Consider the following 13,933-nt stretch of genomic DNA (forward strand, 5'->3'; position numbering starts at 1 on the left):
TTTTGGCAGACAGTTTTTGGTCAAATTAGGGATGCAAGGTTGAAAGTGGTACCAGCAGCATATCTATTTTTTTCAAGGTTTCAATGGTGCCTTCTTTTTTATTGCACCTTTATCCGAAGCACTTTACAATGTGCATTACATTCACACACACACATTTACACATCCACAGCAGAGGAAACCATGCAGTGCACCAACCTGCTAATTGGGAGCAGTTAGCGATTCAGTGTCTAGCTGCCCTCTGGGTTAGTGTCGACACTTTGACACTTGTAGAGGCAACTGCGGATTGAACTGTGAACCTTCCAATTCCCAAGTGGCTGCTCTAACTCCTGAGCCACTGCCTAGGCTGCTATGGCTGGGCTGAACGTTGGTAACTGTGATATGGACTAGGCCCTATAGAGCGTCGCAGTCCCGCCCCCTTTCATGTCGACGCCAGGCCCAGGAAATAATTCCCAATGCATTTTTCCCATAGACATTTCAAAAAGTATTTATTTAAAGGACCTATACCATAAAATTCAACTTTTTCAATTTCTTTTGTGTTTTTGGGGCTCCCATATGTGTTTTCTATCCCCACAAATAACCAATTTTGAACAATCAGGCTTTCATATCATATGGTTGCTTTAATGGAGCTCTCAGGAACAGCTCAACTGATTTTGTCCTCATCGTGATGTCATCAATGTCACCCTACTTTGTATAATTCCTCCTCTGTCTTGTTTTAATTTCCCCCACCAGAGCAGAGCCAGTGTGTGGTTAGGATGGACACCCAGGCCTCTTCTCATTCGTCCTCCACGGTGGCTGGTCCCGCCATGGTGGCGTGGCGTCTTGCTGAGCGGAGAGGCAGGAAGGCCGGCTCGGGGAACATCTTCGGCGGAGTGAACCTGTGGCAGCTTCAGAGGTTGTTCAGAGTGGCGGGGGACCAGGATGCAGAGCAGAGGGCCCAGCTGGTCTGGGGCCACAGGGACGAGGCTGAGCTGGCTCAGGCACTGATAGGGCTGAGGGCCCGGAGCCGGCGGCGGGGCCTCAGAGCCGAGGGGAGAGACGCACTGGGCTCACGCTGGATGCAAGCCTTCAATCACCTCAGGTAGAAAAGCTAAGAGGCCGATGATTGTGCATGCCAACATGTGCATGCTGCTCATGCATGCAGAATTAGTCTCATGCACACGCCCACACGCACATTTTTGAATGCCTGCTGAGTAAGCCAAGCAAATACGTGAGATCTTCTGAGAACTTATGTAAACCTTATGAAATTGCGAACATAACGCCACTGGAACAATCTAAGCTTAACATTGAGTTCAATACCTGCCTGAACTCATTGGCTTTTAAAGCCTCTTGAGTCTTAACCTGTTTTGGGCGGGAACCCCTTTTGGTGTTAGCATTATGTTATGCTTTAGCTATTGAAAAATAGCAGATCTACAAGCTCATAGCGCGCCACCGAGTGGCGCGCTACGAGCTTGTAGGTCTGCTATTTTTGAAAAATCGAAGAACCACTGACATAGAAACATAGCTTTTTCAGAAAACTGTCAGGATGTAGAAGACATTTTTAGAATCTGATCTCAGGTCAAAATAGGTTAATACAATAAGGTTTCAACAAAAGTCTCTTTGTTGTTCAGGATTGCTGAGGTTTCACCAAGCAGCCAGGCAAAGGACCCTGTGGAGGACAGTAACTCAGAGGGAGGAGGACATGGTAACCCAGAGCCACAATCATGGACGCTGAAAGGGACAGAAAGAGGAGGTGCCGAGGCCACAGATAGTCAGAGACCAGCAGGGACCCCTGAGAGACCATCCAGGACAGGGTTAAGGAGTGGAAGAGCTAAAGACCCAGAGCGATACCTTCACCGCATCCTGCATTGACATTTGAGACCTCCGGAGAGGTGGAACTCCGTCTCATTTTGACTGTCTACTTGAAACAGTCAGATTATTGTACTGCAACACTATTCAGATGTTTTGGTACCAGTATGTATGCACACTTAACCACTTAAGCCCGATTTATTTTGCATGAGACACAAAATTCCTGAACGATGTTCCACTCAAATGTTGGGTGGTTATGCAGCTACCTGCGTATGATACAAGTCGAGTCCTGAATATGCAATATTTATATATATTGCACTAGAGAAATGCCTTTATATCAAACTGGCGGTTGGTAAAATAGATACTATTATGTGCTAATAGATACTATATATTACACTGATATTGCTGACCTACAGTATATTTTTGGAAATACAGTAGTTCATACTTCATAGCGCCTCACGATGCAACATGCTGTGAGCTTGTAGATTGTAGTTGTTTTTGCAATTGGTCGTACGTCAAAGTATATAGGACTTAAGTGGTTAATCTATTGGCAGAATCTGGAAAAATAGTTTGGGTTTGTCCGTTGCCATTCAGTGAGAGGTCATGAAATCACTTCTGGTTGGCACAAAAGCAACATAAAGATGGACAATATTTGGACTTAAATATAATTATAGAGGTAGCTATTGTATAGGCCCTAGGCCTATATCCTCCAGAAAACCACGCACACTGCTATGCCCTAGCAGTGGGCGTGGTTTTCTGGTTCTACTGAAACATTGCCTTTTTTACAGAATCAAATGTTTTATGGTCATGAATCACCAGGATCCTGGATGGCTTGATTCTAGCTTAGAATAATTGATATAAATATTTTTGTAATTCTCTATGGGATTTTTCAGTGGAACCAAAACAAATCACTATTAGATCTTTAACCCTTATATATCTTTTACTCTTGAGAGTATGAAATGAAACCAAATGGACCTGTAAGAATGCATTTGGTTTCATTTTACGCTCTCAAGAGTTAAATTATTGTTAAACATCTACACAATTAGAGAATGTAGAAGAATTGTTATTTTGATCAACGTTTGCCTGTTATCTCTCCTAATGGTACCAACATCAATACAGCATGGAATTGTGTAGAAAAATGGTGTAGAAAAACAGCTAACAGCTAAATGTCATCAAATGGTCCATGGCTCAGATGCTGAATAAATAATGGACCTTGATATGAAAAGGGTTAAAAACCACTGTCCTATACTATTCTGCCAAAGTTCAACATTGCTTTATTTAATAAATATCCTGTTTAGTTGGAGAAAGAAAGAGTATACAAATGTTGCACAGCTGTTGGGGAAAAGCAACATGGATTGCATAACAGTAAGGGTAAAGTGCATCACAGTGTTAAGGACCACAGCAGTCCAGTGTTCTGACATGTATAGCTTTTTATTGTCATTGTACACTTGACATTAGGCTGCTGACCATTTACCAAAGTTATACAGGTGGTTTGTTAGATACAACTATAATAGGCTCTGTGCATAACGCCAGTCCTGGGCTTCCAGAAGGTGGCATAACTGTTTCAGGTTCCAATAGCTTCATTTGATTCAGCAGCATATTTGAACAGGGAACACACACAAAAGTGTTATTTGTCATTCCTGTTCAAATCCGCTGCAGTACCAAGTTATGTGACACTGAACCAGAACAGGAGACGGGTATGCCACCTTCTGACAACCTGGGAACACTACATCTCAGAGCCAAATGTTGTACTTTTTATTCCACTACAATTACAGCATTTGACAGCTTTGGTCACTTGTTACTTTTCAGATTTAAACACTTAAGTCCTACCTATGTCATAGTCATACTTCGACTATTCGAAAGAAAAAAAGCCTATTACAGGGCAGGACATGAGCTTGTGCTATTTAACAAGCTTGACAATTTACAATTTGAGTACCCTGGTACTGTAAGTATATTTTGATGCCAATACTTTTGTACATCTTGTTTAATCAAATTCAGTTCATGCAAATGTTATTGTTCTTTGTAATTGGTTGTATTTGACAATCTTGTACAATATATTCTCTTAAAAGGTCAAAAACTAAATCTTTCTTGATGATTTGGTTGCAGTTTGATTAAATGACTTGGAATAGTTACATCCGCAGTTGTCTTGGAAAAAAAGGCTTTACACAGCAAAAATGAGAAAAAAGAAAAGCAAAAGCATAAAACGTACATTAAAATAATAGCAAAAACATAAAACAACATTAGAATAATAGCAAAATAGGCAGTGAATCAGGCAAAAACAGCGAGGGCATGAATTACAACACAGATTTCAAAATCAACTGAAAGCAATAGATTAGTTAGTAGATTACATTTCAACATGACCTTTTTATTCTGCTTCACAATGTTCACTATAGCTTTCGGTAAAGGTTATTTTCCAGCGACTGGACCTTTAGCTGCTCCACTTTTTTTATCCTAGCTGGGGCATCCTCCTGAGTACAGGCTTTTAGAGTTTCTTCATTCTAGCTAGGCAGATAATAAAACACAAACAATTCAGTGTCAAAACGTTGTGAGCAGACAGAAGAATAAGAAAATAAGTAGATAGATAGATAGATAGATAGATGGAACTAGGCTACACTACACTAAGCTAACTTAATTGTAGGCTATAGGCATTTTCAAGTCTTTATTTGATAGTGACAGTTAAGAGAGGAGACATGAAATGGCTGGGTAGAGATGGGTTAAGAACATGCAGAAAAATGCCTCAGATTGGAGTCGAACTTAGGCCGGCTCCGAGTGGAATAGTAAGAGAGTGGCGACACGCTTTGATCTTGCCGCAATTAAAGCGGGTGCCTATGGGCTAGTTCCAAACATTGGAACTATCCCATTGAGATAGAATGAGCACTTCCATATTCCATTGTTACAATGGGAGTCTACGCTCATACTATTCCACTCGGGGCCGGCTGTGCAAGGATTGAGCATTAATGTGTGCCCTCTACCAGGTGAGCATGAGGCACCAGGGTACCTCTGGCAATCTCCACCTATATATTCAATTAGCTCCGTTTGGAACCTCAATATCTACGCTTTAGCTCCAAGATGAGGTTCCGCGGAAAGCCATCCCTGCACAGATCGAAATGGAGTCGTCGAGCCTGTCCACAAACAGTGGATTAAACCCCTTTCGCAGTATTTTTTCCAAAAAGTAAAGGTATCAGAACCCAGATACAGTTGATAAACTTAATATATGCATATGTAACATTTTAACATAGGCAGTACCATGTTTTCCCCGGTTTTCCAAATGCAATCTTATGGAAACAGTACTGCGCCTGATTAAAGTGGTTGTTTCATGCCTATATGTTAAAACATTAGTTTTGTGGATTAATTTACTTTTACTGCATGGCCCCCTGTGCCCCCCACAAAATGACCTACTTAAGATTTCACCAAAACCAGAGCAGAACGCCCACCACAGGACTCAGGCAATCAATTAATACAGTTGCAACCATTATATTAATGGCAAGTATTTCATACAGCTGAAGTGGTTGCACCACTTAAAAAACATCTGCAAGGAATGTTTTGACAGGGAGTAGCTCATAACATGTCTACAGTCGATTTTTATCAAACAAACACATTGCAGATAGAAAGAAAATAATTCAAGTTTTCCGTACAGCTGCAATGTTGGTGAGTTTTAAGTTATTTAATACAATTAGATAGGACGTTTCTGTTTGGATGAATGGGCTGTCTATGGGAAGTTGCACCTACAGTCTTACTAAGGCTTAGCAGACCTGTATTGAACTGTAGCCTACTTTCTTGGGCTTTTTTCGCGAATTGTTAAAGTATTAATTCAATCAATAAACACGAATTCCCATGTTTCGCCAGAAGATGGCGCCAGAAAATCACTAATATAGGCTACTGATGATGAGAGAAACGTTCTATCTGATTGATAAACTCACTTTATGCATGCGCATCATACCCTCTATTAGTAGGCCAATCATCTCTTCATTCTATCACAGAGGAAATGTTACATCATTCATGCATGTGTAATCAGTCCCATTTCACTATTTCAGGGTAGTGCATGCATGTCCACATCACACCCCCAATTACCCAGGTGTAAGCAGTTCACTGATTGGCTCTTGCCCTATAAAAACCTGTTGTGCCCTATACATTATCTTTTCCTTTCTGCTATTTTGTGTGCACACTGATAAGGTAGTAACTGATAGTTTGTTTTGGAACTGGTCACTCGTGTTCATTTTAGTTAGTTTGTGTCAAACTCAAACCTCACTAAACCTCACCTGAGTTTAAGCCTTTGTAAGTTTGTTAACTCTAACCACACTACATCACAGCACAAATGGTAAAGAAACTGTTCTTAAGATGACAAAATATTTATATATTATAAAAAGCTTTAAAATACGCTAAAGAGGAGAGGCTGGTCTGATTTCGATTTGAGATTTAAAACCGAAAGTCCCATAGCCTTATACTGCAGGGCACAATCGTAGAAGCAGTAGTTCATCTTCAAGTAAAGTTAGCATCAGGCCTAATTGCACATTGCTTTCTTTCGCAGCTCGCCATGAAGCATCTCTTTTTGCTGGTCGTGTTGTTGCAGTGTCCTGCAGAAAGTGGATTATTTGAGGGGCTCAAGCAAACGGAGTCTCTTACAGCTGCCACTCCAACACCACAACAGCAAGCTCCCGAAACACACACAGGAGATGTCCCTTTTGAGATGGCTGTTGCAGATGAGAAGTTAATGTCTGAAAGAAGGCAGATGAACCTCAGCCCTTTGGATATCTGTCATTCACAGGTATTTTTTGACAGGGAATGCATTCTGCAAAGAATAGCAAACTAAATCAAAATGTTCTCATAAGAATTCAAAATTTGTTGTCACTGTTCGCCATCAATCACTGTGGTACCTTTATCACTTTAGCATTGCTGCAGTGATTTGTATATGAGTATATTGATTGCAAGTGGGCTCTCAAATAATTGGCAGAACACAAGACTTTGTTAACATTACTATGTATGTATGCATGCATGTCTATGCATGTATGTATGCATGGTTCCTAGTATGAATGGCACTTAAGAATTCTTTCTTTAAAACCTAGAAAAAATTAGATGTTACAAGTAAAAAAGAGCTTTAAGTAGGCCTACCGGTATACTATGTTTAATTTGATAATCAAATCGGGAACACAATCAATTTGATCATTATAATACACACAGCCCAGCTGCTATGTTAAGTGGTAAGATGGGTGGTGATTTTCTCATATGGAAAGGTTTGGGAATCACTGGTAAGAAGTTCTGTTGTGTCCCAGGTGGTTGGTCAGTTGAAGTCAACCTGTGGAAGCCTGTCGGAAGAGCAGCTTGCCAAATTAGGAGTGGTCCTTTTCAACTGCCAGGCAGAGGTGGAGGGCCGCAATTTGCAACTCTAGATTTTTTTACAATGGGATGAATCTAGAGTTGCAATACCCTCCATTGACTCCCCACTCATTTTGCGTTTGCGATCTGCTGGTCTTAAACAACGTTAAACTCACCAACATTGCAGCTGTAGTCCAAGCTTGAATTTTGCTCTTGCAATCTGCAAAGCTTGTTTTTCATAAAAATCCCCCGTAGACATGTTATGAGCTACTTTCTGTCCAAAATATTCCACAAGTGATATTCCGAGCCGCCATTTTGTATTTTTTTCAACCTGCCGTAAAACAAGACGTGTGGGAGAGCGCTTGTTTAATAGAAGGCCGTGCGTGACGGGGCGTCGCGCTGCGTCGGCTTCTTCTTTGGGTGTCTTACCTGCGCAGGTAAGATTCTATTAAACAAGCTCTCCCCCTCACGTCTTGTTTTACGGCCCGTCGCAGAATTACAAAATGGCGGATCGGAATATCACTTGTGGAATATTTTGGACAGAAAGTAGCTCATAACATGTCTACGGGGGATTTTTATGAAAAACAAGCTTTGCAGATTGCAAGAGCAAAATTCAAGCTTGGACTACAGCTGCAATGTTGGTGAGTTTAACGTCGTTTAAGACCAGCAGATCGCAAACGCAAAATGATGAGTGGGGAGTCAATGGAGGGTATTGCAACTCTAGATTCATCCCATTGTAAAAAAATCTAGAGTTGCAAATTGCGGCTAGTGGACTGCATACCACATAGTGAGCAGTCGAGCGCGCTCTGTGTGCTATGCCACTCGCCAGCAGCAGTTCCGCCGTAGGGCAGAGCTGACTGTCAACGCACTAATCTCCACAGCTACCAGCCAACTGGATGCAATGAATGACTTGAAGGTAGAGTTGCTGTGTTGACTTTTGCACATTTGTTTGGAGGGCAAGCTGTAATGGTATGTCTTGCCTCATGTCCACGTTCCATTATAACAGGAGGGACAGCTGGAGCTGAGGGAGCTGACTTCTGCCTCCTTGGACAAGCTATTGCAGGGCCACAGTGCTTTGCAGTCTCAACAGGGGGAGCTGTGGAAAGGTCAGGAGCAGCTGGAGAGTTCCCTGAGTTCCAACCTGAAGCATCTCAGCCAAGAAAAGTCCCTCATCGCCTCTGGACAGGAACTGGTTGCACAGCTCATTCAGGGCATCACACAGAGGATGGGTGAGAATGTGTGAATCTTTGGATATTCAAAATACTCGGTTTGACCACCGATTTGACTTTACAGATTTCACAGTTTTTTACATTCACATAGCTGAGTGAAGCAAAGCATGCTTAACTCGGCACGCTTTAGCAGGTGGTCATTTTAAGTTGCAGTGGAAAAAAGTAGTTATCTTACGCTAGTAAGTACTTCTGCCCTCTGGGAGAAGATACAAAGAACCAAAGTGGAAGTACATCAGATTTAAAAAATCGTTTGTACCAGCATCAACCAAGATGCTGAACGAGGCTCTGAAACAGCAGTAACTGTGAGGCTAGATTATCCACATGTGTGCAATGATGTAATGTTGTGTCTCCCTCTGTAATGTATTTTTGTCTGTCATTGATATTTTATGTGTGGCTGTAGCTGGGGTGAAAGCCCAAGACAAATTTCCCTTGTCGACAATAAAGTTTACCTTGACTAGTAGGTGTATTTGTACAAGCAAAGTATATCACTTGCTGTCTCATGGCATCCTCTAGAGAATGGCACACTGGTGTGCCACCACCTTGACAACATGCAGTACCGTCTAGAAGAGTGGCTTCACATCATCCAGGGCTACCTCGGCTGGGCAGGTGAGAATCGCGTCCATTTTACGAAAATGTCACTGTGAGACGATGCAACTTCTCTGGACTGATGGGGCTCGGATACCCATTTGATATTGTGGTGTATTTTCACACCCTAAAACTCACTAAACCGTAGTAAACTCTAGAGAGATGAACTAGGCTAACGCAAACTTGTAGAGTAGTGAAAAACCTCGTCAAAAAGCATCGGATCGGAGAAACACAGGCAGAGAGATGAACTGAAGATCCATGTTGACCATTTATTCAATCAAAGACAGAGTCCAGAATGACAAAAATAGCATAGCTTCCCCGTAGGCCTTGGTCGGCCCACGGGAGCTCCCAGCAGACTGACCACTGAGCCAGCTAACACTGAATGAACTTTACATTTGACAATTGACATGATATACTTTTGCATAGACAGAGTTGAATTCAGGAAGGGTGGAGCTAAGTTTAACATACATCTCAACAAATGGCTCAAATTAGCAGATGGCTGTCCCACTGTGTGTTTTGATTCACACCTGTGACAAGCTCCAAGCAGTATAACAAAGCTTTAGCCACAGGGTACTTCATGAGAACCTCTGATGAAGGAAAGCTCCCAGACTAAGCACTTTTGACCAGACAATGAGTCTCCACTTAACCTGCATCAAATTCGCACAGAGACCAAAGTGTAGTCTAATATTATTGACAGAATATTGCATTATTGGCTATGGACTATATTTTACGATTCCACACTCCCCCCTTATGACAATCACAAGATTGGCATACAGAAAAATACATATAGTCCATATTCAACTGTAGTACACCCCCCTTTGACTCCATCACAGCCTGTAACACACATTAGGAAAAACAACAACAAATGACAACATTACACAAAGTTCCCAAAATGATTACAACTGGTTCAAATTACATGTTCTCGTTCTTCTAAATGATTCTTCTTCACATCCATACAACTTCATCAATGTACACCTAGCATCACTTTTCGACACATCACGACACTCACAATACCCTGTCTGTAACTTCAAATCACTTTTTTAAAACGAATTTCACATAACCACATGATCAATGATAGAAATGAAACTTTAAACATACTGACACTAAAATCACAACACTTTCGTCTTAACCCCTTTGTTTCACTTTGAAACTCCCACTTTTGTTTGGAATAATTATTGACCTTCGATCTTAATAACTAAACACCCAGTTTAATATGATATTAAGAGTAAAGCATAGTCATAACATTCATTTTCAAATAAGTTTTATCGTTTGATAAATTCATTTATATTTTGAAACTACTCCTTCAAAGACTTGGTGAGCGCGATGCGGGGAAGGGAGTGGGACAAAATAAGTCCGATGCCAATAGATCCTAGCCAGAGGCCACCTCCTGCTTCAAACTAACAAGTCACAGTTCAACTTAACCAGGGTACTATCGGGTTACGTTACTTATCCTGACCCTAACTTAATGAACGCTAACTCCCTCACGTTTAAAGACAAAAGTTTTCTCAATAATAACAAAAGAAATCTTGCACGTCGTGGCACCCTAACTGCCTTTAGTTGACTATTTGCAAACTAAATTTCACACGAGAAAAGAATAATCAGCTATACTAATTCTAAGACGATTTTATACTGAAGCGTATGAGAGGGGCACCGGGATCTCGGCCGTCTGACACAGAGCATCAATTAATCTCAATAAAGCTAAAATTATTTAAACATTCTCCAAATTACCCCATAGACTCTATTTCTTGAATCAACTTCTTAACTAATTTAAATTCGACAAAACACACAAACATCAACGTATGCCTACATATACGCTGAATAGACTCACATTTAGACACACACTTTGAATACAGATAAAGACTATTGAATCTCTCCATCTGTTATTAATAAACTTCTTATAATGTCACACTTCTCATTGTCTCACCTCATGTCCGTACAGCCATGCTTGGTCAAACAGAAGCTGCATGCTGTTGAACTCGCACCGCCGTCGCCCTGCTTCCATTGTCCCATCCAACACAGCACCATACTCCCCCCTCCAGACATTATATGAATATGAAATATCACATAAATGACTGGAAAGAAAAACATGAACGCATGTGTAGCTACAGGCCCCATCGAAACAAAGAAACGCCGCAAAACGAGCTTGCAGATCCGCTGTTTCCGAAGAATGAAATGAACAGTGATCGCCGTTCGACCGTGACCACCCCCGCTGATGATGAAATGAACCATGCGCTGATCGCTCCCCTCTCCCGGTGCATGGCCCGCTGATGAACTCTCCCGGTCCGCTGCTCGATGAAGGCCGTGTAGATCGATCGCCTCGGAGACTCGCCGCTCTCCGCCGAGACGTGAAGAGAAGCATGTTCCCCATCGACGCGCTGCAGAGGGCCTCTCCCTCCCCGAGTCCAGGTCGCCGTTCACATCGGAGCTCCGGAGCGCACCGCTTGCGCTGTCGCCCTCCATCCGAAGAGAAGACCACTTCTTCCCGCTGTAGACGAACGCCGTATCGCCGAAAAATCAAACCAACCACCAACCACCAACCGCCAAAATTAGACTGAAATATCCAAAAAGTCCCCGCCGGCCCTCTACTGCCTGGCGCTGGAAGCACCAAAGACACCGGGTTTCAGGGCAACATCATGTGGTGTATTTTCACACCCTAAAACTCACTAAACCGTAGTAAACTCTAGAGAGATGAACTAGGCTAACGCAAACTTGTAGAGTAGTGAAAAACCTCGTCAAAAAGCATCAGATCGGATCGGAGAAACACAGGCAGAGAGATGAACTGAAGATCCATGTTGACCATTTATTCAATCAAAGACAGAGTCCAGAATGACAAAAATAGCATAGCTTCCCCGTAGGCCTTGGTCGGCCCACGGGAGCTCCCAGCAGACTGACCACTGAGCCAGCTAACACTGAATGAACTTTACATTTGACAATTGACATGATATACTTTTGCATAGACAGAGTTGAATTCAGGAAGGGTGGAGCTAAGTTTAACATACATCTCAACAAATGGCTCAAATTAGCAGATGGCTGTCCCACTGTGTGTTTTGATTCACACCTGTGACAAGCTCCAAGCAGTATAACAAAGCTTTAGCCACAGGGTACTTCATGAGAACCTCTGATGAAGGAAAGCTCCCAGACTAAGCACTTTTGACCAGACAATGAGTCTCCACTTAACCTGCATCAAATTCGCACAGAGACCAAAGTGTAGTCTAATATTATTGACAGAATATTGCATTATTGGCTATGGACTATATTTTACGATTCCACAATATCATAACCAGCAGTAAGCGTATTCTGCCTGACATGTCTCACAAGCACTGGCCTGCAAATCAATGAAACCTGCAATATGGCCAAATGTGTATTTTCAGACACTTTTCTGTTGTGCCTCTGTGATTTCAGGTCTGAAATACAGGTCCATGTGGACCTGTATTGCGCAGTTCTTACTGTGTGCGGAGTTACTGAGAATCCTTGGCTGGCCCCTTTTCACCCGGGCCATGCTGCTGGTCACTGTGCCCCTTAATGCAGTGGCTGTGCTCAACCAGCACTGCATTAGCCAGGATCTGAAAAGCCTCAGCCAGATGCTACTTACTCTTTCTCTGGGTATGGACTTCTATTGGTGATGGATATGATTATATGATGAGGCTCCTTTTTTGTTTTGGTTATTTTAATTATCTTAAGTGTATGACATGCTTGCACAGGTCACTTGTGTGTGAATCAGCTGCTTTGGGCGTACACTCGGCTCAAGGTGATCCTACCATGTTACCGATGTCGATCCTCTACACCAGAGCGGTGAGGCTGCAGATAACTCACTAGGGTTGGCACAAGCATACCAGACAAAGTTACTGCCTGTTGGTTTTATCTGATTGTCTGCATCTTATTTAATTTCTTTATCTTATCTCTTCATCTTCAGAGATGAACCGGATGGATCCCTGGCACCTGATCTGCTGGATCAAGACGGCTGTCTCAATAGTGTGCAGCAGGACACTGAATGTGTGTAAACTTTCAAATGCATGTCATGCCTCATGTTTTTTGAGGGGCCTATGCCCAGCTTTGTGTGTGTGTGTTCCCCATAGTGATTTGATTGGCCGAGGGCTTAAAAAGTGAGAATAAAAGGTTGGGACAGAAAAGTGAGGACACCAAAAGTGAATGGCCAGAATGTGATTATGTATGATAATCGTGCCCCTCACTTTACACGAGTGATTTTTCTTGTGTATAGGTGACATTCTCAAAGCAACGCTGTCGTTCTCCAATGACCACACCAAAGTTCATAGGCCGACTCAGCCAGTCCACGGTGAGTGTACTGTGTGTATGTATATACTGTATATATTATAGTTCATGCACATTTCTGTTTTATATATATATTTTTTTTCTCTCTTTAAGGCACTCATGGAAGATGTGTACTTAAGAAACTTGGGAAGCGTTTTTGATGCAGATGGTGAATTCCGAAGTCCTAGCCCTAATCAGTCTTTAACCAGCAATGGGTTAGTTCTTTTGTTGTGTATATATGTATAACTAGGCCCCTAAAGGACGATCACACAAGACACTAGAAACATGTCCAATATTATCCAGTCTATAACTTTTCAGCATGAAGCTTCCAGTTTCCATGCCGGTGGAAGTGGTGGGAACCGTGGCAAATGCAGACCATAGTTTGCTCTCATGAACAGCTCATCCCCGGCATGAAACTTGCAAGCACACTCCCAGTAGGCCAAGGAAGAACTACAATTGTGAATAGTTGCACCATCTGTTGTACAAACTCTATCCTTTATCTTAATGTCATCACCAACTTTTTTCAGGGTTGTCAGAACAGTCATAATTCATTACTCATTGTGTAGTTTGCTTTTGTTCCATGTACTAATGTCATCTTTTATTTTTCCTGATGTAGCTCTCTGTCTCCGTCAGCTGTGCAATGGCATTACAAAGACTGGAAAGGCTTGTAAGAAGAGGGCTGCGAAAGGACAGGACTTCTGCAGATTACATGAAGGAGGTTATACCTCTTATGTCAATCCTTAACTGTAATG

General features: G+C 42.2%; 2 protein-coding genes across 4 annotated transcripts; both read left to right on the plus strand.

Moving 5' to 3' along the window:
- The first annotated feature begins 734 nt into the window (after nt 1-734).
- On the plus strand, nt 735-2,127 carry LOC306931132 (uncharacterized protein). The gene is made up of 2 exons (XM_079512338.1): nt 735-1,078; nt 1,608-2,127. The coding sequence occupies exons 1-2, from the start codon at nt 753-755 to the stop codon at nt 1,846-1,848; spliced, it is 567 nt and encodes a 188-aa protein (XP_079368464.1). The 5' UTR covers nt 735-752; the 3' UTR covers nt 1,849-2,127.
- A 3,778-nt stretch (nt 2,128-5,905) lies between these two features.
- LOC306931742 (protein brambleberry-like) lies at nt 5,906-13,933 on the plus strand. Of its 3 annotated transcripts, none has more exons than XM_079513325.1 (10): nt 5,906-6,060; nt 6,314-6,550; nt 8,105-8,327; nt 8,841-8,933; nt 12,315-12,515; nt 12,614-12,704; nt 12,826-12,905; nt 13,132-13,206; nt 13,296-13,396; nt 13,798-13,933. In XM_079513325.1, exons 2-9 carry the CDS (start codon nt 6,320-6,322, stop codon nt 13,340-13,342), a joined length of 1,041 nt encoding a protein of 346 aa, XP_079369451.1. In that variant the 5' UTR covers nt 5,906-6,060; nt 6,314-6,319; the 3' UTR covers nt 13,343-13,396; nt 13,798-13,933. The 3 variants fall into 3 exon arrangements, with proteins under 3 accessions (XP_079369451.1, XP_079369452.1, XP_079369450.1); XM_079513326.1 differs by having other exon boundaries at nt 5,941-6,103; nt 13,132-13,219; XM_079513324.1 differs by having other exon boundaries at nt 5,942-6,103.

This window comes from Electrona antarctica, assembly GCF_951216825.1.
Source record: "Electrona antarctica genome assembly, chromosome: 10".
Classification (NCBI taxonomy): Eukaryota; Metazoa; Chordata; class Actinopteri; order Myctophiformes; family Myctophidae; genus Electrona; species Electrona antarctica.

What these genes read in the sequence shown, in the direction of transcription:
- LOC306931132 (XM_079512338.1), top strand. Translation starts at nt 753, where the DNA reads ATGGACACCCAGGCCTCTTCTCATTCGTCCTCCACGGTGGCTGGTCCC. An exon ending in CAAGCCTTCAATCACCTCAG is followed by an intron (nt 1,079 to 1,607) that starts GTAGAAAAGCTA and finishes TTTGTTGTTCAG; the next exon opens with GATTGCTGAGGTTTCACCAA.
- LOC306931742 (XM_079513324.1), top strand. An exon ending in TGGATATCTGTCATTCACAG is followed by an intron (nt 6,551 to 8,104) that starts GTATTTTTTGAC and finishes CCATTATAACAG; the next exon opens with GAGGGACAGCTGGAGCTGAG. An exon ending in GGGCTACCTCGGCTGGGCAG is followed by an intron (nt 8,934 to 12,314) that starts GTGAGAATCGCG and finishes CTGTGATTTCAG; the next exon opens with GTCTGAAATACAGGTCCATG.